Source organism: Pelecanus crispus, chromosome 1, assembly GCF_030463565.1.
Source record: "Pelecanus crispus isolate bPelCri1 chromosome 1, bPelCri1.pri, whole genome shotgun sequence".
Lineage (NCBI taxonomy): Eukaryota > Metazoa > Chordata > Aves > Pelecaniformes > Pelecanidae > Pelecanus > Pelecanus crispus.
The window spans coordinates 222,477,004-222,503,961 of NC_134643.1; the positions used below are offsets into that span (position 1 = coordinate 222,477,004).

General features: G+C 42.8%; 1 protein-coding gene across 4 annotated transcripts in view; it reads left to right on the forward strand.

Moving 5' to 3' along the window:
• The first annotated feature begins 1,717 nt into the window (after positions 1–1,717).
• TENM4 (teneurin transmembrane protein 4) overlaps positions 1,718–26,958 on the forward strand; it is a 342,594-nt gene continuing 317,353 nt past the window's right edge. For all 4 annotated transcript variants that reach the window (XM_075727611.1, XM_075727612.1, XM_075727613.1 and 1 more), the window contains exons 1-2: positions 1,718–1,940; positions 7,056–7,325. In XM_075727611.1, coding sequence (XP_075583726.1) covers positions 1,718–1,940; positions 7,056–7,325 — 493 coding nt within the window. The remainder of the gene's footprint in view (positions 1,941–7,055; positions 7,326–26,958) is intronic.

Consider the following 26,958-nt stretch of genomic DNA (forward strand, 5'->3'; position numbering starts at 1 on the left):
TCAGCGAGCAGTCTTAGCAAAGTCAGAATTACAGAAATAGGAGTGGGACCCTCTTTTTCTTTGCCCAGCTGCAGGTGTATCTCACAGCTGTCCTGCAGCTCTTGCTCCCTCCTGCAGTCTCTCTTCAACTCAAGAATTTGCTTAGTTACGTTTGTGCCAGACAGCTTGGCAAGTGAGGAATTCATAATAAAATGCTTCTGCATTAGTATTATGATTTGTAGGTTATCAGAACCCGTGCTAAGAGCCTTCCACCCTTCACAGCCTCACAGTTTTGAGAGCCACAAAGCTACATTACACCACATCCCTTTAAACTGACCTGCAAACTCACAGTGCATCAGCCCTCAACGATTGCACCATGGCTGCGTTGTGCTGCGACACAAATCCAGGGCACAGCATCTGAAGCATGGCTGAGGTCTGAGAATCATGGAGGAGTAAGATTTTATTAGTATGTTCAGCATTTAGCCTTTCAAGAGAGAAATGCCAACAGAATGTGATTCAGTCCTTGCCAATGCATTTCCGTACGTATTTGCTATGAAAAAGAGCAGGAACTGACAGGTGTTTTCTGATCCTCTTCCTTTCTGTTTTTAAGTACTGCTAGCAAACAACAATATCCTGGTGTGGCATTTAGAGACCCAGCTTCTGTTCTTTAGCGGTCAGGAGGACTCAGTTCCTGAGAAACTCGGCCTGTAATTACAGATTTCAACGTTTGGTTTGTGGGTTTTACCAGTATTTTTCCTCATAAACCTGTTTAGGTATTTACAAAAATATTTTACCATCTTGCTGCAAGTCATTGACTTTTTTTTTTCCTGTGGCTTCTCTTGCATTTCATAAAGTGAAAAGACAATTTATTAATTATTTTGCCAAAAATACTTTTAATACATGTTTTATCTCTGATATCAATTTTCTGTGTGCTGATGTGTAGGCTTGCATACCGGTGCATGTATTTATATATTGGGTTTCCCACAGGCATAAATCCCAGGCCATGCTGTTACATGAAGCAGAGCACTATCATTTATTTACACTTTCTCAACTCTGCCTAAGTTCTAATATATTTCCAGCTGAGTAAAGATGAGCCCTCTGAATAGGAAGACATTTTCATCCTATCCCCATCCACATCTCACTCCTTCATTCTTCTTTTCTCGCTCTCCCTTCCCACTTGCCTTCTTGCACTGTCTCATTCTTTTGTTCATTCCTTCTAACCTCATGATCTATCGAAACACTTTTAAAACTATAGGACAGCATTTTTCCAAAGTCCTCTGGCTGCCCAAATAGAGACATTTCAGCATGACCTGATTTCCCAGAGATTAGGTGACTGATATATTGAATACATGCCTCCTGGAGGTGTCTGAATCACTTCCCATGGAAAGAAGACACAGAAAATCACCATCGGTTTCAAATCCCCAAGTGCACGCCCAGTTCAAACAGATGCCGGTTGCTGCGTGTATGTGTCCCACTAGCTGTGGCAATTATTAAATGACTCACACATAATTGAGACTTGCATTCCATCGGTAATTGTTCTAAGAGGGTCTTCCTGCAGTCCATTAAGTAACCTCTCTTTTGTTCATTGCAAGAATATATAAAGAAGGCAAATTAGCCTTCAGGTGCCCAAAGGCGTGAACCTAGATTCTATTTCTTTCATTCTCTCTTTCAGGTTATTCCAATCTGACCACCACACGGACGTCATTATTTTAATGTTGAATACACAGACAAGGGTGCCATGGATGTAAAAGAAAGGAAACCGTATCGATCTCTGACTCGGCGCCGCGACACTGAGCGCCGCTACACCAGCTCTTCAGCCGAGAGTGAGGACAGCAAGGTACCCCAGAAGTCCTACAGCTCCAGCGAGACCCTGAAGGCTTATGATCAAGACTCCAGGTTGACCTACAGCAATCGGGTCAAAGACATGGTGCACCAGGAGGCCGATGAATTCTGCCGAGCAGGTGAGTACATTTCAGCAGATGCTGCTGCAACCAGTGTGTGTTAATCAGCTAAGAGCTGGGGCTGGGTGGGAGGCTACCTTTGAAGGACTCTGGGGCCAAAAGCAAGATATAAGGAAAGACAACAGCAAGGAACATCTTCATTGTATTGCACAGACATGGGATGTGTGCAAAGTGGGATACCACTAGCCTGTGTTCATTAGCATCTATTAAGACACATTTTCTGTCCCTCAGTCCTTCTGCCTCCAACAGCCCTTTGCCACTTCCCACCATGAGACCAGACCCCCTGTGCATATGCTGCACAGTACTGACGTGGCATGGAAAGTCCCTGCCTGCTCAGGAGACCTTTTCACTGTGCCACGTGCCTGCTCTGTCATGAAGGAAGTCAACAAGGATCCCAAGGCAGAAGACAACCAGGGGAGAGTGCCACTGTCCGCCCTGTCCATCTGGGCTACAGCAAAACCCAAGAAGCCTGGAAGAAAGGAGGCGACTGAGCTGCAGATAGGATGGACCACCCTCAGCATTGTGCATGGCCTGCAGGCTGTAGGTTTGATACGGGGACATGCTCCAGTATTAGAAGAGTGGTAAAGAACCACTTCTAGGACTTTAGGACTCCATTTAGCAAATCTGGGTTACAGGAGCTGTGAAGATGTGGAGGTTCACGGGTCAGCATGGGCTCCATAGTCCTAACAGAGATTCCAGATATTCTCCTTTTTATTGCTAGCCTGAAGTCAGTGCAGCTGAATTTTCACTGCTGCTGTTGCCTACGTGAGGTATATTTCTGGCCCCTGCTATAGTCTTATCTTCATTTTTCTGTAGAGACACAAGTGACTTAGTTCAGAAACCAAGCAGGGCTTCACATAAATTATTTTTAGAAGTCCATCAAGAAAAGCATAAAATGGCAAAGCACATCAAATGGAGTAGGCAACATTCCAGACAATGAGCATAAAACAGCTGACCCAGGCTGCTCTGAGCACACCCTGTGCAGTGGGGAGAAGCTGATTCCCCAAAGGGAATGCATACAACCACACTCGTTTAACTTGGGGGCTGCTTAATTTCACTCTTCAAACATCATGCAGTTGTGGTTTTGGGGCAAGACTCATCTTTAAAGCATGCACAAGCCAAATGACTTGCAGAAGTATATTTGTGCACATGGCTTTGGTGTTTGTACTTCAGGATAACTGCAACAGGCAATAATTAACAAAAGGACCAATAGGTGTTGTAAGTAATACTTTGCACTCATAAAAGGAGTTTCCCTCTTAGCAACTCTGAAGTACTTCATCCCTTCTAAGGAATCTAAGAAGTTATAAAGAAAAGGAAACCTTTTAGGTCATTGAGTTTGCTCACTTCACACAATATATTCACCATGCAGGATAGATGTGAATTAGTACAGGTCAGCGGTTTTCAACCTGAGGGTCTATGAGGCCAGGCAGGTCCATGGATGCCTCCTAAGACGACCACAAAAGATAAATAAGAAAAGCCAGTCTGTTGACAGGGAGTATAAATTTGCTATACACAAGTTCATATTTCCATAGAAAAATTTTGTAGGGTACTGAGAAATAGTAAAAAATACTGGTCCAAGTGGCTGAAATTAATTGAGAAGAAGTTAAGAGTAACCATGTCAGGGCAGCAGTTCTACTTCTGATCTATCACACACAGATTTTTCAATTTATAATTTTCTCCCAGTTTATCCTGAGATTCCCAAGACCGGCCTGAACAGTGTTAACAATTACCCCAGACTTTCTGTGCCACATTTTCCACTGGCACAAAGCCATGAATGGACCTCACTTTGTGGTGCTGCTTGGGCTCATGCCAACTGAAACCAAGCCTTATTAGCCTGCTCAACATCAACAAGGCAAAGTGAATTTCTCTCCTGCATTGGTTTGGAAGGCAGAGGAGGGAAACATTTCAAATTGACCAAATAAATTCAGTAAATAAACAAGTCAGCATTTAAATGGTTTTAGCTAGAGTGAGAGTGCCAGCAAACGTGCAAGTCAGCACAGGAAAAAATAGACCAGATATGAATTAAAAAGTCTCAGATATTTATTATCTTCCTTTTATTGACTTGAGTTCTTCCAGCTTAAAAGGCAACAGTGAGCATAGAATATGAAAATCGATGCATCTCCTGCTGTTTATTGCAAATAAATTTGATTTTCAGTTAATTGTAGCAGTCATTTTTCATAATTTATGAGCCGCTGTTACTTGAGAGCATCAGTCACACTGCACATTGATGTGTCTGATGATGTTGAAAGTGGCTTCTTTCAGGGGAAGGTGGAACTTGCCACCAGTGCCTGAAGCGTGCGAGCAAAACCAAAAGATGACATTTTCCAGTACTCCGCGGAGGATGGTTTAGAAACTATCTGGCCTTGCACAGAAGTCAAAACTGGAAGAGGCGAGTGAAGTCTCTGGGGAGATACTGCTTCCTTGTGTTTATAACTTAGGTCAAGTTCATTTGCTCCCTCATGCTGTGGAGTAGCAGAGGACGCTCTCTCAGACCACTTTGCTATCAAGTTAAATGGATTAATTTGCCACAAGCTTGCACTGTGCTCCCTGAGCAAGGCCCTAGGATTTGATGGAGGTGTGAGCCCCAAGCAACCTTATCTGTCCACTCTGCCTGAAAGCTTTAATCTTGTTTGGTCAATTAAAAAGGTGTGAAGTTCATGAATGCTTTATATAGCTTGAGTGCTATCAGCTGTAGATTTGTAATCAGCTGAACCATGGTTATTTCCTCCTGATGTCAAACAGTTCCTTCTCCAAGCTTTACATGGAAATGTTGTCCAGTCCCATTATTCACCTTGCGTTCAAACCTCTTCTTTCTGTTCACTATGAGCTGCAAAGCCAACTGAAGAAGTGTAATAAAATAGCATCTGCTTCGGGCTAGCTGATCATTCGATGCATGTGTGCTATAATACAAGAGCCCTTCCCCATGCAGCAGGGCTCAGGGACAAGCAAGGCTGTTTCCACAAGCATGAAACCAGACTCTGGAAAAGTAGAAATCTGACTATTGGATCCACATTTTCCACCATGTGATATTTAACATCAACAAATGGAAATGTGAGGAGCACCACATGCATGTGTGGTTTTTGAGCAGGGAGAGAATCATAACTCAGTTTTGGATACAACCCTGAGGTCCAGACCTGATGAACAGATTTCAATAATGAGAAGATATGAACTTCAGTGTTCAAAGCTAGGTTTGGGCCTGAACTTTTCTGGAGATCATACATTCAGGTTTATCTTGTTGAAATATGTCTGAGCTGCAAACACTGCTCTCAAACTGAGTCTGTGGCCTGTGCACAGATTTGGCAGGTTCCACCTCTCTTTATTGCAGGGGAATTACTTATTGAAATAAGGGGAAGAAGCCAGCTAGACTGAATTTGATCACCAGTGTTGGTATCTGGCCATGATCCAGGGCCTGATGCCTCCTACCGGTTATAGATAAAGTTCCTTAATCCACCCCATCAAGGCGTAGCGTAACAGGAGCAGGGGTGCGTTGTGCCGTATAAATGCACAGTGCACCTAAAGGCATTCACAGGTGGCCAAAATCTTTTAAAGACATTCAGGGCTGAAAAACAAAAGCATGCATTAATAAATAAATGTGGATTAATATGGAGCCACTAATTGTTCCCCCCAGCTTTCTTGTGCAACTTTCCAAACAAAGCGTGCTAATATTTGAAGCCTCATTCACACCAATTCGGTCTGATTTTGAAGCTCTGCAGGTAACTAGACATGAACTCAAGAGTCATTTTTCAGGTTGTATTTTTAGTCAGCTAAACAATTGCATCTATATGCAGTCAAATAAATTCTGCTGTGACTGTATCAGAATGAATAGCTAAACTGAGTCAAGATGTGAGTGGTCAGCAAGGGGAAAGTTCAATCACCAAAGGAAATTTAAATCCCCAGTATGTAATTTCAGGGATTTAAACAAGCAGAACTCACTCAAATTTCCTACTGCAGTAGAGTTGCCAGGTGTATGGCAGGACTTTTGATCATTGCGTGCCTCATTTTGCTTTTCTCTTGAGAAGATTACTTTTTGCCTCTCCTAAAGAATTCTACCATTTCTCCATCCATCTTTGCTTTCAAATTTGACGATTTCATTGAACATGCCCTGAGTTTTTGTCGGGTTCCAGAAACAGGAATCCAGCTGCTTTTTGGTCTTGGCATGGTCACTTGGTGTCCCACTAACCAAGACCACAAAATGGGAATTTTTGGCGTGATCATAGAATCATAGAATCATAGAATCATAGAATCATAGAATCGTTTAGGTTGGAAAAGACCTTTAAGATCATCCAGTCCAACCATTAACCTACACTACCAAGTCTACTCTAAGCCAATCAAGGGTAGACTAGACTAAACCATGTCCCAAAGTGCCACATCTACCCGTTTTTTGAACACTTCCAGGGATGGTGACTCCACCACCTCTCTGGGCAGCCTGTTACAATGCTTGACCACCCTTTCCGTAAAGAAATTTTTCCTAATTTCCAACCTAAACCTCCCCTGGCGCAGCTTGAGCCCATTTCCTCTCATCCTATCACTAACTACTTGGGAGAAGAGCCCAACACCCACCTCACTACACCCTCCTTTCAGGGAGTTGTAGAGAGCGATAAGGTCTCCCCTCAGCCTCCTCTTCTCCAGGCTAAACAACCCCAGTTCCCTCAGCCGCTCCTCATAAGACCTGTGCTCCAGACCCTTCACCAGCCTTGTTGCCCTTCTCTGGACACGCTCCAGCACCTCAATGTCTTTCTTGTATTGAGGGGCCCAAAACTGGACACAGTATTCCAGGTGCGGCCTCACCAGCGCCGAGTACAGGGGCACAATCACCTCCCTGCTCCTGCTGGCCACACTATCCCTGACACAAGCCAGGATGCTGTTGGCCTTCTTGGCCACCTGGGCACAGTGCTGGCTCATGTTCAGCCAGCTGTCAACCAGCACCCCCAGGTCCTTTTTGGCCAGGCAGCTTTCCAGCCACTCTTCCCCAAGCCTGTAGCGCTGCATGATGTTAGGACTTGGGAGCTGCTGTGCCCCACCTGAAGACAGAGGATGAATGTTTCTGCTATTGACTTGTGCTAGATGAAACCATCCTCTGTTAAAGAGTAACCAGGCTGCTGTGTTTTATCCTAGGAGCTAATTTCTCTTTGCGAGAGCTGGGTCTTGAAGACGTGACACCCACACATGGGACTTTGTACCGGACTGATATTGGGCTGCCTCACTGTGGCTACTCCATCAGCACTGGCTCAGATGCCGACACAGAGGCAGACGTCGTCATGTCACCCGAGCACCCCGTGAGGCTCTGGGGACGCAACACCAAGTCTGGACGCAGCTCCTGCTTGTCGAGCCGGGCCAACTCCAACCTCACCCTCACTGACACGGAGCACGAGAATACCGAAACCGGTAAGTGGTGACAGCGCATGCAATGTCAGACTCAAGCTCTACCAGGAATGCCTCTTCTTACCACTCCACCTTAATCTTCCTTAGGTTTTATGTTGTTTTTTTCTTTTTATCAGACTCGGTGAAAACACTCTTCTAATAGCCCCATGTCGTGGCCTTTTGTACTGTCCTACAGTGTTTGTTAATAAACTGCTGGAGAAGCTCCTACTTATTTATCACAGCGACAGAGATCATTACGTGGCTGTAATACTCTCTCTGCTTTTTGTAGCGACCTTTCAGACAAAAAGCATTTAAATCTCCCCTCCCCTGGCTGATGCTGCTCTTATCTTTGCTACAGATTTTCAGGGCAGATAATTTCCTTCTTTTCCTCGCCGGTTCCTTGACAGGAGCCGTTTCATTTATGTAAATCGGCTGGCTGCTCTCTGAAGGAAAACGATGGTGAAATATTTTTAGAAGACTTTTTCTTCATGTGAAATAAAAGCTGAAGGTCACGGATTTTTTATCTCTGTAACTTTGTGTCCCCAGCTGCAGGGAGTCCTGCATGTGTTTTGTAGGTCTGCGAACCTTTTGGTCAGCAGTTCTGCCAAGCAGTGTAGGAAGGAGAGAGGATTTTGATTCAATTGCAGCTTGACCTGGGGGTTCACACAGCCCTATATGCCTTTGCACCTTTAATTCAATTATGGCACAGCCTGCTTCTTAATATAGCCGCTGCATATAAGTCATCGGGAGCTTGAGCTCAGCGCAGAAAGCTGATGTGAAATGATTGTATTGCTTGTTCTCTTTATGCTTTTTGCCACAGTATTATAGTGACAAATGATGATAACTTTTCCTTGGGAAGCCATGACATGGTGAGATATACACCACCCACATGATTTGATGTTTAACTCCAACAAAATTACAGTAGAAGCTTATTTTCTGCTCAGAGATAATGATATATTAGCAAAGTTCAAAGCTAAATGGCCTTGTGTTTAACGGATGTACAGAAAAATCTTAGGAAATTATCTTTACAATATTTTTTTAAGTTCCTTAGTGTAGTATCTTACAGCTTTGCACTCATTAGGACAGGCAGACACTCAGTGCCAAATTATATGTTTTTCCTTCCAACCCTTGTGTTTTGATAAAAAAACAGAGGGAGCATGAGGGTCAATTAGAGTTTTGCACACTCCCAAGAAATCACTAGAAAACAACCAAAAGCAAACACCTTCTACTTCCATCCCATTCTCCTGTACCTAAAGCTCTCTTTTGAGCTTTTCATGGTGGTGTATGAGCAGCGGTGATCCTATCCCATACATTTTTCTTTCCATATCTATCAAGAAAAGCAAAGTACAGAATTTTAGGTGGGTTTTTTTTTTTTTTTCTTAAGAGAGAATTACATTAGCTGCTGGAGTCTTTTTCACTGGTTTCCGTAATGCTATCTCTACATGTGCAAATGCAACTTCATACCTACAGATCACTTACAAACAAAATTGTATTAGCAACAAAACATTAGCAACAGCACATGCCTTGAAAGGCTTTACCGAAACTAATAACAGAGGCAGTAGTACTCATGTCAGGACTGAGACAACCTCCAATTCCTCTTCCCTTAAATGTAATGACACACTAACCATTTGTTGAACCACCATTTCATAGCAATTAAAAAAGGGAAGACAGAAAGGTAGAGAACATACCTGCAGGTTTTTTAAGTGTTGTACAAATGCAGAAGGAGTTTCTTTGGACTCTAGGCATTTGCAATCTTATATGTTGAGTGTTTTGAATGAGAAAGGCTATATCATACTCGAAAATACAATGTCTGTGTAGCATAAATAAAATCTAGAGAGCGGTGCTGTCCAGTATGTAATTGTATCGTTCATATTGACAAAAAAGAGGTGGTGGAACTTGATCCAAACTGTGCTGTTGGGGAGCTTTAGCTGATGCATAGACTTCCCTGGGAAGACAGCAGAGACATCAGCCAGGTTCAGGTCAGAAAAACTAGTCCAGAGCTTAGAGAAAGACATATCATTTCAATATAGGGATTGCAGTGAAATTGGTGGTATAAACATGTCCAAACAAAGGTTGCAAGGGAAGAAGAGAAGAAGGACTAAGGACAAGTCTTAACTGTACACAAAATTTGGACATTTTCATTCTGTAATTACATGGCACAAAGATGTGAGAAACGTTTGCACACAAACTCCTCACAACCTGAAACCTGCTGGTGGAGAAAATGAAGCCTGAGATCCTCTCAGAAGCTTTGTCTAGCAAACGCAAAGGTTGCTCTGTGTTTTCTCCCTCTGCACAGAAGCAGTGTTACTCTGGGCCCTCCGCTGCTAGCTGTCACGCAGGCTATTTTGAGAAATCCCAGATTTATAGGAGAAATGTTTTCAAGAAGACATGAAATTTTGCTAATGGCAGCATAAAGTAACATAATGCTATGACTCAGTTTACAGGATACCTTTATTAGTCAATATTAATTGTTGACAGTATTGATAGAAGGTATAGCCTTTAGCTGAAGTCAATATAGAGCTTTATGAACCTGTCATCAATAGAAGATTTTATGGGGCCCATTAAAACAACTTTTCCAATGAAGGTTAACGTCAGCAATTTTTATGCTGTTCATTATTTATCCAAAATATATAATCAGAATTTACTTCTGATGTTTGTAAATCCAAAGCTGTCGAAGCACAATTCTACCAAGATATTTATTGTGTTCTTAGAAAATGAGAGGTCTGGCTTCCTCGAAAAGCAGGTTTGCTTTTATTTCAGAAGTGGTGATGCCTTGAAGGAACAGATACACTGCTCAGTAAGTGCAACCACAATCCACCCCTCTGTCTTTAATGAAACCGATGAAGTGCTCTGGTTCCATGGCATATTACAGTCCATAAATCACTTGCACAGGCAGCTGGCATGAAAAGCCATGCGTTGCTTTATCTAAACTGTTCCCAGGCTTTGCAGGAGGTTGAATACTTTTACTAGGTTAAGAGTTTGTTTTCACTGAAGAGTTACCTTGAGTTATGACTCTGGCATTTCCGTGAGTTTAGATCCTGCACACTCAAACAGCCCCAATGGCTTCCCCGCCATTGGGCATTGCTTTTCGCTCGGCCTGGATGGTCACTTTGCAGAGTAAGGGGACAGAGGGGACCGCTCAAGTTACTGCACCTCGTCCAGGGATAATGCAATCACTCTGTGCTGCTAATGTGGCAGGCATTTCATGTAGCTCAAGGGTTATTCTGCAGTGTGACCGTTTAGGCTAAGCTGAAATTGTGAATTCGCATTAACAGTTCAGACCCATGCACAGGGAGCAGTTTGGTTCCTGGAAGTCTAGCAATGAAGTTAGGAGAACCTCTTTCCTCTGCTAGTTTGCACTGTTTCTCAGCAAGACTGTTTGAAGCAAAAGAAGTTCCTGAAGTGGTCATTTGGATCTGAGCCTGGAGTTAACTGGCATTACCTTAGGTAACCCTGAACAGGCTTTGTACTGAGCCAGCACTTGTTTAATATAGAGAAGAGCACAGTGAAGGAGAACAAGGTAATAGTCTTCCAGAAATTGACTTATTTTGCAGCAATTCAGTCACAAACTAAAAGCAAAATACTTCTAATCATAAAGACATCATCGTAAAAATACAGTACCACAGAATAATTTATGTTGGAAGGCATCGCTGAAGGTCTCTGGTCCAGTCTCCTGCTTAAAGCAGGGCTAACTGTGAGGTGAGATCAGGTTGCTCAGTTGCACTTTGGGTATCCCCCAACATGGAGAGGCCACAACCTCTGTGCCCTGGTTCTGGTGCTGACCACACTTGTTGTGAACAATTCTTCTCCTAAGAGCTAGTTAGAATTTCCACTGCTGCAGCTCATGTCCATTGCCTCCCGTCCACTCACCGAGCATCTCCAGAAACAGTCTGACTCCGTCTTCTGCATATCCCCACACCTAAAATAGTGAAAAGACAGCCGCTAGATCTCCCTTTAGCCATCTCTGAGCCGAGCTGAACAAAGCCACCTAGATCCTCCTCTCCTTGTGAACTGTTTGTAGGCAGTTAGGCACTGGAAGAGATGGTCAGAGGAGTCTGGGGAACCCCAGTGTTAGAAGTGTTTAAGCGTAAACTAGACAAATAGCTGCTGAGAATGGTCTGTATTGGATGCTGCCTCAGTCAGGGTGGCTGTACATGCTGGCCTCTTGAGCATCCCTCTTTCTCCGGCTTCAAAAATTTGCAGCATTCCTGAGCTTTCTTTCACTTCAGGGGCATGCAGGACTGTTCAGCCTGGACATTAAGCACCTCAGGCTTTTGGAGTGCCTAGGAGTGCCTAGGGCACTCCTAACAGATGTAGACATGGACAATGTTTGTGGGAAGCACCCATGAAACAGGCTCTGAATATTTCCTTTGGGTCTGTAAGGGTCATCCTACCCCAAATCCGCCCAAACTGTTATGAAACATACTGGAAGTCCTCGGATAGATCTGAACATAAGAGATGGGTAGAAAATGTAGATACTCCCATACAGAATCCCTTCCCACAAACAAAGAACCACTTTTTTCTCTGCCTTCAATGCAATAAAGAGCTTACTGGTTTATTCAGCACAGTCACTGCAGAATTACTTTAGACCTGGGCCAATAGTGTTTTTAAAATTTGTCTTTGTGAAAGTGGAGTTACAGCCCTTTTCTAAAAAGAACTAAGTACAGTTTAACTTTCAGCTATTCCAAAGAAGCTGAGGCAAACTAAGGATTCATTTTAGTTTTAATCTGGGTTCAGTGTTAATATCCACCAGGGCATGTAATTGGTTAAATATGAGAGGGAGCAGTAGAGGCTGGGAGCGGTTTTCTTCGTTAGCAGGACAAGTCAGCAGTGATTAATGCTGTGTACATGTGCAGACTGGAGCTGATGTTTCTCTCTGTCACCATCTCCTCTTGGGAAGAACGTGGGCAGTATCGAGAGGCCAGAAGGATCTCACAGGCAGGATGAGTAACATCAGCTGGTTCAAGACAGTTCAACCGAGCTGGAGATGCTCAATTGTGATATATTGTGTAAAGAAATTCTTGCAGCAGAAGTGTTGCTGAAGTGTGACATTTTCTTATCTAGTGGACTGAGAGATTAGTAGACATGAACTAAAATTCCAGATCCAACCACCCTGGAGGCCAAAATTCAGGCTGCAGGACCATTGCTGTCAAACTGTGCTGTGCTGCAGAGTTGGGGCCTTTCCACCTTCACAGTTCAAAAATATGTAGGAAACGTCATCCTGCAAAGAATTCTGCATGCATTTCTTGTGCGCAAAAGGGGTGAGAATGGCATTGCTGGATTCAAATCTCCCATTTAGCGATGAACTGGATGCAGGTACGATCAGCCCCAACACTTTCACCACGCATCTGTTGGTCATCTCTGCTTAGGAAGAGCAGTTTAATCTCAAGGTCCATTTGTCTTTGTCTTCACCTCTGAAATCACCAGTCAGTGCCAAAAGTGGTACAGTGACTATAGCGATACAGACACTTACTGGTGACGAGATTAAGAGCACCAATTCATTTTACATTGCCGGACCCAACTCCCACAGAGAGGAATAATTTTTCTTTTAGTCATTACTGTTCTGGGATGCATTTAAATGAGGTTTAAAACTGTCAAGCAAACAACCACCCCAATATCCAAACCTGCTCTCCAAGCCTCACCAACTTGACCAGAAAGGTAGTGAATATGTTACAGTTAACGTTTGCTTTCCCATCAAATAAATTGCCTTTCTGGAAAATTCTCATAGGTTTTTGTAAAACTGAAACATACTGGCAATCAGGAGCTGGATAGCTCTGCTTGCTCTAGCATCACAGACCCAACTCTTAGCCATTTTAATTGACATAACACATGATTTAAAGAGCATTTCTTGCAGTAACCACCACACTTTCTGCTTCCACACTGCTTAAGCCATTACTGCTGCTGGAAGGAGTGCTTAAGAAAGTGCATAGGAAATTAGGACTCGATAGAACTGAATGCTTGTAGAAGATATTTAGAAACACAAGGGTACATTACAGCAGGAAATAATTAAAGACAAGTCTTTCAAGCAAGGAACACCAAAGAAATGATATAATTTTATTTCTCCTGGGTAGTTAAGAAATCTAACTAATGCTTTCACTCATTCAGTGTTGCTTGATACAGACCTCACCGAAGCCTCTGAATACTCCCATTGCCATCAGCAGTGTTAGATCAGATCCTAGGTGTATGGTGGTAACTAGCTGTTTTTGCAAAATAGTCAGCTTGCCAGCATGACATAAATCCCAGTACTCTTGGTTAAACACATTGCAACATGCTGTTTGCCACTAGGTTTCCTGTATACATGTTGGCTTCTTATTAAATCAGAAAGCTGTCTCAATGATCAAGCCACATGCTCCAGAATTTCATCAGCTTTTTCCAAACATTTTCTCTTCAGAGTTGTTTTACAATAGCTAGGGGACCTATAGGCAGATGGTAATTATGCCTGTGTGTTTTTCTTGTTCCTTTTTGTTGTCCAGAGCTCATCTCCTAATGTTGTCCTACTTGCTACCACAGGCCTTGCAAGGTTCTCCTGAAGAGCTCTGACCCTCTGCAGAGGAAGGATTTTTACTCAGTCTTCTTTACATTCACCTTCCTGTTTCCCAAATCATGTTGACCCAAATCACTGGCCCAAAATACAACTCAATATATCAGTGCAATTAGCAGTGCCAGAATTACTGTGTAATCTTAGCATTACAAATTTTTTGTTAATACCCCAGTTGATAATCCATGGTGACTTTTCTTTTTATTACCGTGTTTTGCTGAGTAATTTCCTTTCAGGCTTCATACACTCTATTGTTAATACTGTTACCGTGGTTGCAGCAACATCATCTTTTTTCTTTTTCTCCTTTGAATTAAACAGTGCATTATAAAGTGCTTCCAGTAAATGAGTGTGTGCTTTAGACATGCTTCTTTTGCAAACCATGTAGGCAAAAATGTGATACTCAGACTCTGGAGAATTCAGAAAGGAGATTTAAAAAAAAAAAAAAAATTCTTCACAATAAATAAAAAAAAGGAATGTGGTATGACCTACACTTTATTAAGCTTGCCTTATGCCTTTTGAGTAGGGGAAGAAGACAAGAATAAATTAGAATTACCTGGTCAAGATCAGGCATCTGCTGGCTGTCATCTTTCACTTGCCTCCTATCAGTTGTAACCTTAATATTAACAAGATGTTTCAGCTTGAAATAAAAATTAGCCAGAACCCTTACCACTAAAGATCCATCATCAGCTGCAGAAGTTAGTAAAGAACTACAAAAACGAGTAGCAGATCCAGAAAGGAATTTTCACTAATCCCCTTCCCTGTTTCAGCTCCTCAAAATTCTTACACTGCTCCTTTCCAGGTAGGATTTGCAAGAAATTCCCCATTTTAACAGTACATGGGGATTGCTGGGATATTGCAACCTACTGAAGCTGCCTTACAGAGATAGTCAGAGACTTGGTGATCGCTTGAAATGTGAAGGTCAGGGGAAGGAATGTGCCTTCAGGCTCTCCAACCATAAAGATACTAATATTCCTATGAAGAATATTAGTCCTAAAAAGGAGACTTTAGCTACATGACCATCCCAAATGCTACATTCTCCACTGAAAAATGGCTCCCTTGAAGGCTGTAACATCTTCCTTACTTGTGGCCTGACTTTCTAACCACTGACATTCTTGATGATGTATTCCTCATATTTTCTGTCCTCTTATCTTTTTTGTCCATTTTAGACCTTAGCCCTGAGAAGCTTCCTGAAAGTGAAAAGGTGAGGCACCACCTCACTTCTTCACAAGAGTCTCGGAGAAAGTTTTACCCTGATGGGACAGCAAATTGATGGGGGTTAGGGCAACAGACCCTTAACCTCCCTCCACATTCCACTAACTCCCCTGTCCACCGGGTGTCAAACAGCCTTTCACATGAGGAAACAAGTGGATGCCACCGTCGCTCGGGCAAGATTCAACCCACCCAGGAGCTGACTGTCCCTTTGCTAGCACCTCGCTCACCCCAGGGACCTCACAGGGAGCATCCGTGCTCCCAATTTAGGGGGTGAAGGTACACGGGATTAATCTGAGTTTAACAACTCAGTTGCTGCATTAGTGATCAGCATCTTGATTTTCTTCCACGGTGAAGGAATTCCCACTCATTTCTAGGGCTAATCTATCTCATCACTGGCCTGTTTGCCTCTACAGGCAAAGAAGTCTCTCCATTTTCTTTTTTTATTATTTTTATTCCCATATGGTATGTCCCATAGAGAATGTGTTTTCTGTATTACCGTAATCTGCATCTGAAAGGATGCTGATTTTAAAACCCTTCACTCTGTTATTCTGTTGCAATGAACTGCAGTTCAATATAGGTTAGTATGTAGGTTTCACGTTATTATTGTGATGATGATGAAGCCGTTAAGCAGTGAAAAAAGGCCCAAATTCTAGAAACTTATTAATAGCCTGAATAATGGGGGAGAGGGCATGTAGAAACAACATTAGCAGGTAAGAATTTACTGTTCTTTTCAACTATGCTGTTAATTTTTGTCCTTTCCTTTGCCACTTTAAACTGCCTTGTCACAGAGATTTTTTTTTAAGGAAAATAATTGCATTTAGTAATATTGCTGGCAAGCTGTCAAGTATTCTGGAAGTAAATCTGTGCATTTTTTACACTATTTCCGAGTGCCATAAATAACTTCTTTTGGTGTGAAACACCCTAGGGGGAATACAGCTAGGTTCAGCAGCAAAAGACCTACTGCTCTTTTAGAGCAGTACTTTGCTTCCAGCCTGGTTTTAGGGTGGGATTTTTGTGCAATGCCAATGGGGAATGGTTAATGTCATGGAGTGAAGGTTATGGTCAGGACAATGAGGGCCATCAGAGCTGGTGTGGACACCAGCGCTTGGGTCACGATGGACCTACAGCTTGGTGGGCATTTGGAGCAGGATTTTGCTTTTAGGGCCAGACATGAGCTCCATCCTAAGCAAAGGACAGAGCCCTCCTGGGACAGATGAAAGAGAAGCGGCGTGGAGAAAAGCAAAGGATTATAGGAGACAATAAATCCAGACAAGGAAGGGGTGATGGCTTAAGGTGCAAAATGGTCTGATACCTATCTCCATGGCTGAAGGACCTCTGCCGTGCAGAGTTAAGATTGCTGGTTAAGTGTGGACCAGGGAGACAGAGCTGTTTGCCTTTGCCTTCTCTCCCTTTCCTGCTTCATCCTGGATGTGTTGGGGTCACACCAAGCTGCAATGGGCAGCACATGCCAATACGCCAGCCCAGCCTTTCAAAGAGGTACAGCACGATTTCCTGCACAGGGGAAAGGTGTACCAGGCTTTCTCCCTGGTCTGGCATTTCCAGATGTTCATGTCTGTATTTCTGAATGCCCATTTGGACCACTGCATCTGCTTCTAGATCCAGCACACAGAGTGTTAGTCCACATCTGGTCCAGCCTCCTCCAGTGCCCCTCGACATACCTGGCTTTGCTTTTTTTCAGTGAAGATTCGTCTCCACCCATAAGCAGAACAAAGTGAGAGGAAAGAGCATGTTATTTTTGTTTTATCCATGCCCAGAGGTGCGCACTGAGCTCCAAATAAAAGAAAGCACAGCTTCTGCCATGAGAATTTGTTCATTAAAAGCTCATTGCTTTATTTCTCAGAGGCTTTGATTAACTTTCAGGGAAAAATGCCATTTTATTCAATCCAGGGCAGTGATTAAAAATGCAGCGCTGCCCTAATTCTGCAAAGTTTTCAGTGTTTCTTTGAACTGCCCGTAAAAACTTTAATTATATGCTCTAAGTCAGGTTGTTGTTTTGTTTTGTCCATCCCAGCACAGATCATTTTGAAACATGTATATAAAGAGAAAATAATAATTCCTATCTGGTGTTGATATAGAGTAAACGTTTTACAAATGTAGCTTTGTTATGGCTCAATCAAGAATAAGTCTTTGCCACATGTCTAAATTATACAAAGACACTTGGGCATCAAACATGTTACGGGACTCAGAGAAGGTCTGCTTTTGGGTGGGCACTGGACTCCAAGAGATTTAATCCATGGCTCTTCTACAGGCAGTGCTTAACCTTGGCTGTATCACTTCATTTCTCTTTCTTGCTTTATCTCAGTTCCCTGTTAGAAAATAAGGATGTTCTTTCTTTTTTTTTTTCTCCACCCCCTTTTAAGTTGTGAACCCAAATATTTTCTAATCAAAGATATGGATAACAGCAAATAAAGCAACTGTACTCCAGTTCGATCTAGTAATGCATTAAGTGAATTTTCAGCACTGAATTGTTTAAAATATTAGCTTAGGCAGCCCCTCAAGAATGCGCCAAATATCTTGGGGGGGGGCGTGGTGAAAAAAAAAAGCTGCTTTTTGTTGTTACTATTGCCGCATTTGTTTACAAGCCGTGGGTTGAGCGAATGTGAGAGGGAGAGCGTCAAACAAACCGTGCAGCATGAGCCATTATACAAAAAGCTCGCCTGGAGATCACAAGAGCTTCCCGGGCCCTCTAATGGTCACAGGTGCCCAGGGCACTTGCTGAAAACAGCACGAAAGGCTCCAAAATGTGCCAGCTGTCCCCTGCCGCAGCACCCAGGCGGTGGCTGTTTTCTCCCCTTGCAGCTCTCTCCGTAGGCAAGACCTTTTCGTGCCCAGCGGCACGAACTGGCAGCCAGCGCAGCCCTCTTCTCGCTGCTGTATTTAATGACCCCCCCAAAGTGCTACAGGGCTTCCACAACCAACTTCAGCAGTGGCAAACTCAGAAGCAAACTACTTTATCAAAGTGACAGCTTTCTGCCATGTTCAGAAATATGCGCTTTGATTTCTGCCCTGGCTTTTGTCGCTTTGTAGTGGGGGAGATAGAAACGTTAATTTTTTTTTTTAACTTAATTTAAGTTAAATACACATTTCTCCTTTTAATAGATAAATGGTTTAAACAAAATGGGAAATTACGGCAGGTTCAACTAAGGCTTAAATTCAGAATAATATGTTAAAGACTTGTAAATCATTCTTAGATCATTTCCGAGCAACTACGTCTTAATTGCCAAAGTTTTAAGGAAAGTCAAAGTAGTGACTTGGCTGCAGTCCCTGGGCGAGCACCTAGTGCCAGCCTCTGGAGGTGCCAGATCAGCTGCGGACAGCAACTGCTTCTTCTGTAGGTGGGAGATTTTTTTCCACATCAAGTCATTCAAGCAGATCAGCTCAAAGAGCATGTACAGATGTCAGAAATCTACCAGCAGTTGCAAAGGAGGGGAGGGGAAGAGCTGGACGAATAAAACCAGAGACAAGAGGTATTGCAGTGGCTGCCAGGACACATTATATCTGGGCAGCGACTGGTTTGAGGTCCCCAGTTGCCACCCTGGGTACCCGTTCCCATGCCCTTGCAGGGGTTCTCCATCCCCACAGTCATGCCGGTGCAACTGCTCATGCAGTCCAAGTCTGATTTACCCCCCCAAAAAGATGTGACTTAAAGCTTTTCCTCAAGGACAGGGTGTCAGCACACCGAGCTGTGATTTCACAGCTCCCATGGGACCACTGCCATCCCACCTAGAGGGATCAGTTCAAGACAGGGTAGAGCAGCAGGAATCCCACCCAACAGAAAACCTTCCCGATTTGGGTCAAATAAGGGCCAGTGGCTGAGGGTGGGGCAGCAAAACCACCTGGGAGCTATTTAAGCCAGCGCTGCCAGCGAGGAAGAAGCATTGCTGAGCTCTCTTGGAAATGCACCTCTGTTCCAGTTCCCCAGCGACAGCTAGCGCTGTCTTTGTTAATGCCAATTCATTTTCTGTGCAAGACTTATTTTCTTCTCGTATCTCCAGCAGGTTCAAATACTTTTATTACACTCAGTTTGGGAGGAGGGGGGTGAAATTATGACTGAATTCCTGCTTCCATTTAAATGCAGCTTGACGTGAATTCCAAATAAATGAAAAACAAAAAAAAAATCCAGCAATCATCTACTGAATAAGAAATCTGTTGTTCACCATTTTCTCTTCATAAAAAATGTAAAAAGTACGAATCTGAATAAATGCATGCTAAACTATATAATTGCTGAAATAAATATGTATAGATATAGGATATTCTTTGATTTAGCATAAAGAAGCAGCAAATTATACCAATCAGTGAGAATCAACCAGTTTTAAAAGAAAATAACTGAAAAGCACACATGCAAAACAAGATTAAAACTGATTATTTAAATCAAGATTCTCTGTTTGCTGGTTTAAACCATGATTACAATTTAAATCAAGCCACCCTGCCATGAATAGTTTAAGGACAATGATTTTTCCATCTTATAGAATGCGCAGATTTTATAGCCAACAGAGCCTCGTGCTGCTTGTAAGGAACGTGGATGTACCGAACCTCCATCTCCAGCCACATTCTTCATTTGGTTCTAGTTTGATTAGGTGTTTGAAATAGGCAAATAGCAATCCTTGGCTGAAAGAGTGGGAATCTAGAAACCTGCAAAAAAATCTCTGAGATGCTTTTTCTTTTGGGAGCCTTAGGATGGAAATTAAATTGAGATTCAACTGCAACCCCGTAGCCAGGCTACGATGCTGATTCCCCAGTAACATGGGGGCTGGAAAAGCAGCCATAGCCCATACTAGAGTATTAAGGGAAATGTTTCCCTCTCTCCTAGGTACCACCTCTTTGGATAATTACATTCCACTTAACAAAATTCCCTTTGCACCTGCAATTGGACGGGGTGTTTCTCCTCCATTAAATTGATCTGTTTTGCTGCTGTGCTCTACCGAGCAGCTGTTAATGTTCCACCCCAGAGGTGTCTGCAGTTCAGTGATGGGTGAAATGATTAAGGCTAGCAAGGCACTTGATCATTTGGAATGAAAGGTGCTACATAAACATACCCCATTAGTTTTATTAATGCTCAACAAAGCAAACTTTTCCTGTAGCTGGTTTGACTCCTCCTCAGCATTTAATACAACGTGTTCCCTCTGGGAGAGATGGCAGGTAAATGCAGCAGACGTGCGGTTTGCTGGATACATTCTTCAGCTTTTCTTAAAGAAGCCTGTTTCCCAGACTGATGATTTGACCCGTCATATGCTGGGGGACTGCCATAAAATGAGTGCTGTGTTTGTAGAAGTTTGAAGGAGTGTTAATGTTGGGCCACTGCTCAGGAAAAGGAAGGTGATGACCTTGGGCATTGCAGACATTTACCCTGGCATCAGAGGAGTAGAAAACTTGGCAAGGGATCAGTCTACAAACTGAAGAATAGGGAAAGGGCTTAGAGGAATGCCACCTGATGGAGTTATAAAGAAAAGAGGTCTTTCAGGCAAATCAGGCTTCAGTCTTTAAGCATGTGATAAGTTTGGTTGATAAAGAGAGGGTTACTTACATGTTTGCAAAGTGTTGAATTCTGTGTGGCATTGGCTCGGGCATCCAGATAAAGGTTGACATAGACATTTATGCAAACAGAATATAGATGTATATATTTGTAAATTATATGCCTAAACCAGACTTGTTGTGATACACAGCAGTGGGGGAAACATGGTCTCCTTGTCCCCTCCCAAGTCTCAGTGTCCCTCAGCCCCACCTGAATATCTTGGGCTGTTGACTGGCCATGAAGTGTGGTTCCCCCTGAGGAGAGTCCTTCCCATTCCGTCTGCATAGGACCCCTTCTGCTGGTGTGCCGTCTGCTCTCACATCATGACAAAATTGCTTTCTTTGGTCATTTTCCTTCTGTTGGAGCTGTGAATGGAGAAAGCAGAAAGGAGAGATCAACTCACAAAAAGTCCATGGCTTCTGTTAAGGCTGAATGGGATATTTTCGTAACTCCCTTTGATGGGGGTCATGCATGTTTGTGGAGGGATATCTTCTTTCATGTGAGCTGGTAGCAAATAGGCTGGGTCCCATAAGAATTTTAGATTATTAACCCTCTTCCTGCTCCTGTTAGACCTTGGGATTTGTGTGAATTGAAGCAGAGCCCTGGTGAAAAATCAGTGGACAGTCCTACCCCTTTAGTGTAAATGGATGAACCAAGTCCTTATTTGGTCAAAAACTATCAATGTTTTGACCAAAAAAAGGGGGGGAGAAAAAGAAAAAAAAAAAGATACTGCTACATTAATTGTTGGATAGAGAGTTTGTGGGGCCAAAAGGGTAGTTATTGGGGCCAAAAGGTATTGGAACTCAGTATGATGCTTTTCAACATTTTAGTGGTTATCTAGTGCAAAAATTAAACTCATGGCTGGTAAAGTGCATGGACATTAAAACTAGATAGAGTAGTAAAACAATACAAATAAAAAGCTCTCCTTATGGAGATGGCCTAACCAGGCACAGTACAGTGCGGGCAGATGCAATGACCTACTGCTGTACAGGAGTGGAAAGCTACTGAATGAAGCAGGGTGACAGCCCGGAGGCCTTGGCTCTGTAAAAAGTCATGGAGTCAGGGTAGGCAGCCTCCCAGCAGCACCTCTGTGCGATGCTCTTGGTGTCTTTCAACTCAGTATTGGACATCTTGCTGGAAGTCAAACAAACTGAACAGGACAACTCGGTGAAAGCAGCTGTGATATAGAAGAGTTCAGGCTAACTTCTCTCTGTAAGCTGCATGACTATGGAAAAGATCAGTTTCCAAAGGTATATTTGAGAAGGGATTAGTGTTTTTTTCCTAGGGAGATATTTTACCACCTCAGAACAGAAGCTTTATTTGGAAACTTTTAGGAAGAGCCACGGTCTGGACTCTGAAGCAAATACAGCCCCCAACAGTTTTTATCTCAGTCAGTGGAGACTTTGCATTCTCAGCATCAGATTATGGTCAGTCCCACATGAGCACAAAAGGTAAGAGAAGATATTCAGGAAGTGTTCCCAAAGACACCCTAGACCCTAGCATCTATTATTGCCCCAGAGCAGTACCCCAATAGATTCATGTCCCCATAGACAGTGATGAACTGAGTCCTTAACCTTCTTTTAGTTCTTTTCTTCTGGAGTTTCTCACTGTAAGTAATGTTTTCCAAACCTTTAACGCTCTCATGAGCTGTGCCCTGTTTATCACTGTCCTCCCTGAATTGGATTTGCTTAATTCATTTCTTGGCTTTGTCTAAAGTTCTTGCAAATACATTTGCATCCTTCAAGAGAAGAATGTCCAGACCATGGTAGAGATGGGGAGATGTCAATACCCCTTTTCCCTAGCAGACACAGAGAGCAGATAGATAGATTCTGCAGAGGAATCGCTCGGATGCTTTCCTTGAAGAACTACTAAAAAAATCTCTCCCAGAGCTGCTTCACAGATTGATGTCTTATCGATGGTGGCATGTGGGGGTTGAGAGGATAGGAGGGACAGATGGTCCATAAGGTTCCTTTGAGCTACAGCCAGACTCAAAGAAGAAAAAGGAAGATTGGTGAATTTCTGGAAGAGCTTATTTCCTCCTTGGACTTGAACAGGGTGTTGAAATTCATCCAACAGACTCTGTAAAGCCTTTTGGATTCTAAGAAGAAGACATAGATCTACAGCCTCATTATTGCTTATTCCGCTGTAAAACAAGGGCTGTAAGGAAGGAGGGAGACAATAGGGTTTGCTTCCTTCCTGTGTACATGAGCTCCTCTCCAATTGAAAATTTACTGATATGGCTGTTATGAAATAATTATTTCAGCATCATTTCTTTTGGCACAAGTATCTGATCATTCTGATTCCACGTAGAGAGTTACTTCGAAGTGAGTATTTCCAAATAATTTTCCAGGAACAATTATATTGGTACATTTCCAAGTCTAGATAAGCCTATGAATAGGAGTCCAGAATAGGATGAAAAAAAAATTAAAAATTAACAGATCGTTTACTTGCATGTTTTCTGAAGTATGCAGACATACCTACCACTTGCAAAAATACTGTCTGAAAACTGGTTAGTGACTCTGTTTTCTAATAATTTTAAGTAAGAGTGTTAGGAATTACAGGGAATTCAGATAGTCACTAGCAGGGAGTATTTTGAAAATACCACTGTGTTAGGAAAGCTGTTAAGGGAAGGCCAGGAGTTAGGATTTGTTGAAGTCCTATGCAGCCCTGTAGAGAATTAGGAAGCAGCTGGTAATTCTCTTCATCGTGACATGCCACGAAACCTCTGAGATGCCACTTGAGACCATTGAGATCATAACCCACTTGAGCAAGAGAGAGAAGAACAGAAGACCTTGGCTTTGTCCATCTGTTACTGAAGGGTAGTTGTTGGTGGCTGGATACCTGTTGCCCCCATGAAAATGGCATCACATATTCTTCCACATTAGCTCTCATGCCAGGCCTGGCAAAAAAAGGCATGACCTTGCCCCAGGGTCATTTTTCCTACAGCAATTGCATGAAAGGTTTCCGCAGTGGGTTGTTGCAGTGTCTGTTTTACACAGCTTCAGGGGAAAAAAAAAATCTGTTGCATGACTCAGACTCACCCAGCTTCTTCTCAGCATTTACTGTTTCTTCCACTCAGATTTTGCATTCAGTATCCTTACTCAAACAACTCCATTTCCTCCCTCCCTTTCTTCACCTTTATTTCTTCCTGATGAGCAATTCAGACAGCAAACTGTTCCTCTCCTTCATTCCCATGAGTGACTCCATTCAAAGTCCTACCCATGTTCTTATTTTCTTGGCAGAGCTATATTCAGTGAACGCATTTGTTTCTCTAGCTAGAGAACAAAAATATCTGCAAGCAAACTCATTTCCTTTTCGAACTGCTTAGGAGAGTAGTGCTGGGAAGGGGGGGAAAGTGCTTTGTCAAGTGTTAGAGGAACAAGAGAGACATCTTCTCCCCTCTGACATCCCCCCTTTATTATTATTGGGAAGACTCTGTTAGTCTCTCACTTCCCTGGGGACTAGAAACATCTTGAAAAGATCTTTCATGCAGGCAGATAACAAACTCACTGCAGAGCTGCATCAGAAAGGGAAAAATTACTTGCTAGTAATGATGTTTATCACAATCCTTCCTCGTTTCCCAATCCTACAAAGGAAGCTATTTCTCATATAAAGGCCAAGTCTTGTGCTTTTTTTCCTGGCAAACTACCCATTGCGTAAATCAGTGCACGTAAGCTTGGCGAATGGAAGTTTTACCCAAAAAGTGGGTTGAAGGAGACAACAGCGTGGGCCAGTATGATTTATTTGAGATAGACCCAATCTGATAATACACACCACAAAAAAAGCCAGGTTGCCACTGCTCAATGAATTGGCACGAAGGCGGTTCCTGCAGCGGAGCAGAATTGGTGAAGCCTGTGCCAGATGTTGGGGGGACTCACACTTCCACTGGACTGAACTTGTCAGTGGAGTCTGCTCGGCTTTTCATCCCACCAGGACAGGAAAACACAGTTATGTGGCACTGTCAGTCATTGCTTTGAAGGAGACTTTGATTTCATCTGCTCTGCATGGTTGTTAAAAATCTCACAGTGCTTTAATGGGAAGGCTGACCCCAGGTGTTTTGCGCTGAAGTGTCTTTCTCATCAGCAACATATAGTTAGTGCTGAACCAACTGGCTACCACCCTCAACATTACAGGCAACCACATCTTAGAGTAGTAATTACCTATTGCTAAAAGTTAAGACAAGTAAACCTCATGAAACTGCTGCAAAGCGGCGATGTGCAAGCCTGCAAAGTGTGTGTGTGCATGGACAGGTGGTTCGCTGGGATGTGTTTCCAGCCCTGTTAATTATATCTGCTTGACATTGCATGCTCTGTCATTGACAAGACTGGGACTAGAGCCCAGGGGTCTGACACCCAGTCCCCTGAGTCTACCCAAAATGCTGCTGAGATCCTCAGTGAATAGGAATTGACCTGGTGCTACTGACTCCAGCCCTCTGAAACACTCAAGAAGTGATGGTGTACACCCCTTACATGGTCATTACACAGAATTTATGAGACTAAAAAAAAAGGTTTCTGTTTTTGGTAGATGGTGAATCTGATTTATTAAATTCAGGGGAAAAGCACCTGTATGTCAGCTGTCTTTTTCACAGATGGGAGAAGAAAAAGTACTCCAAAGTAGCTGTTAATGAAAATAAAAGTACCATGTTAGTTGCTTAAGGCCTAAGTAAGTGACAGCCCACCAAATTATATTTCACCTAATGTCTTATTATATGATGATTGAAGTATCAAGGTCAACCAGGTTTAAGATGCTGAAGACTTTGTCAGCACGGTGAGAATGAAATTAATTTTTCCTGGATATGTTCTCCAGAACAAATAAAATTATTTAGATGTATACATATAAAAAAAAACCCCAAACTAACCAGCTGCAGAGAGCAAATTTCTGGAAGATCACAATTCAGTCTTCAGTGTCCCCCTGTCTGAATTTCTTAATAAACATCAGAGTGCAATGGCTGAAAAGAAGGAGCAGGTATACAACAGACAAATCCAAAGAGGTAAATTTTTCTGTTTTTAACAGAGAGCTTCCTTTTTCAGGAGAAAGATGTTTCTGCTAGAAATGTACATAAATATATGACTTTTTAGTAAGGGCATGTAGCTCATTACCCTCTGCAAATTAACCATATCTAATCATATATTTCCTAAAAAATAAAATAGCACATTGCATCTGTTAGTCTTCATTCAAATACAAACCAAATATGCATGAGTACTGTAGTATAAACTGTTCCATCTGTTTCCATGAATGTATAGTCACGCTGGTCACCCACACACACACAACAGAAGGGTCTTTCGCTCTTAGCATCTGTCTTCACTGAAGAACTGCATTTCAACTGGGAGTAACCAAGCTGGAGTAAGAGCAGCACTACTGTAAAATAACTCTTGAATCCTGGTGCCCATGCTGCCATGGTCATCATACGTGCATTGCTTTAGGATTACCGGGGGAAACCTTTTTGGTTTCAGAACTGCCGTAAAACTGGGCTTCACCCTAAATTCTTAATGAAATGGCAAAATAAATTGTCTTTCTTGGGATGTGGAGGAAATTGTGGGAAGATGTTGGAGGACAGGCATTATTTGAGAGGCACACGACAGTGGACAGTTAGCAGTTGGTAACGCTGCTGAGTTGCATCCTGTATATACTTCTGAGCAGGTCACTTCAAATTTATTGCATTGCCGTGTTTGAATCAAGTGGTTTCATGTGTGACTGAGAGATTTACAAGCAAATCTGAAGCTGCAGCGCAGGTTAGTGTCGTGGGAAAGACAAGATACTATTTTTAGAAAACATGAATTTGCCATTCAGCGTGTGACAAGGTCACCACCGTTCTCACTTTCTCTTGCTCCTTCCCTCTGGCCTGCACATCTCAGCCAGTCACACCTGAATTACTGCAAAATCATAACAGGCAACGGCTCTCCAAGAATCAGTTCCTACTAATGGATCCAAAGCAGTCAAATATAGCCAATTCCTGTATGGGAAGGGGAAATCACAGTCCATGTAGACCACTGTATCCATACCAGGGACTGTGCTGATACAGCTTCAGCACTGAAAAAAGCCAACCTCCTTCCTAGTGTAGTCAGTCACACTTGTCAAAGTTTCACCTGAACTCCCCTTCTTGCTCATCATGCTTCAGGATTTGTCTCCCAGCACAACAACTTGCTTTTTGGGGTTGAGAAAACCAAAGATCTGCTTGGGGCTTTGGTTTTGGGCTAGTGAGAGCTGTGGCGCTCAGTGCCCATGAGATGACTCTGGTGCAACCAGAGCAGTTTAGCAGAATGACAGTCACAACTATTGTCCAGACCAGTTAGTTTTGCTTTGAAGATCTCAGACAATACCCTGGGAAGACACTGTGCTATATCCTCTATATGTGTGTTGGCCCAGTACTCCGA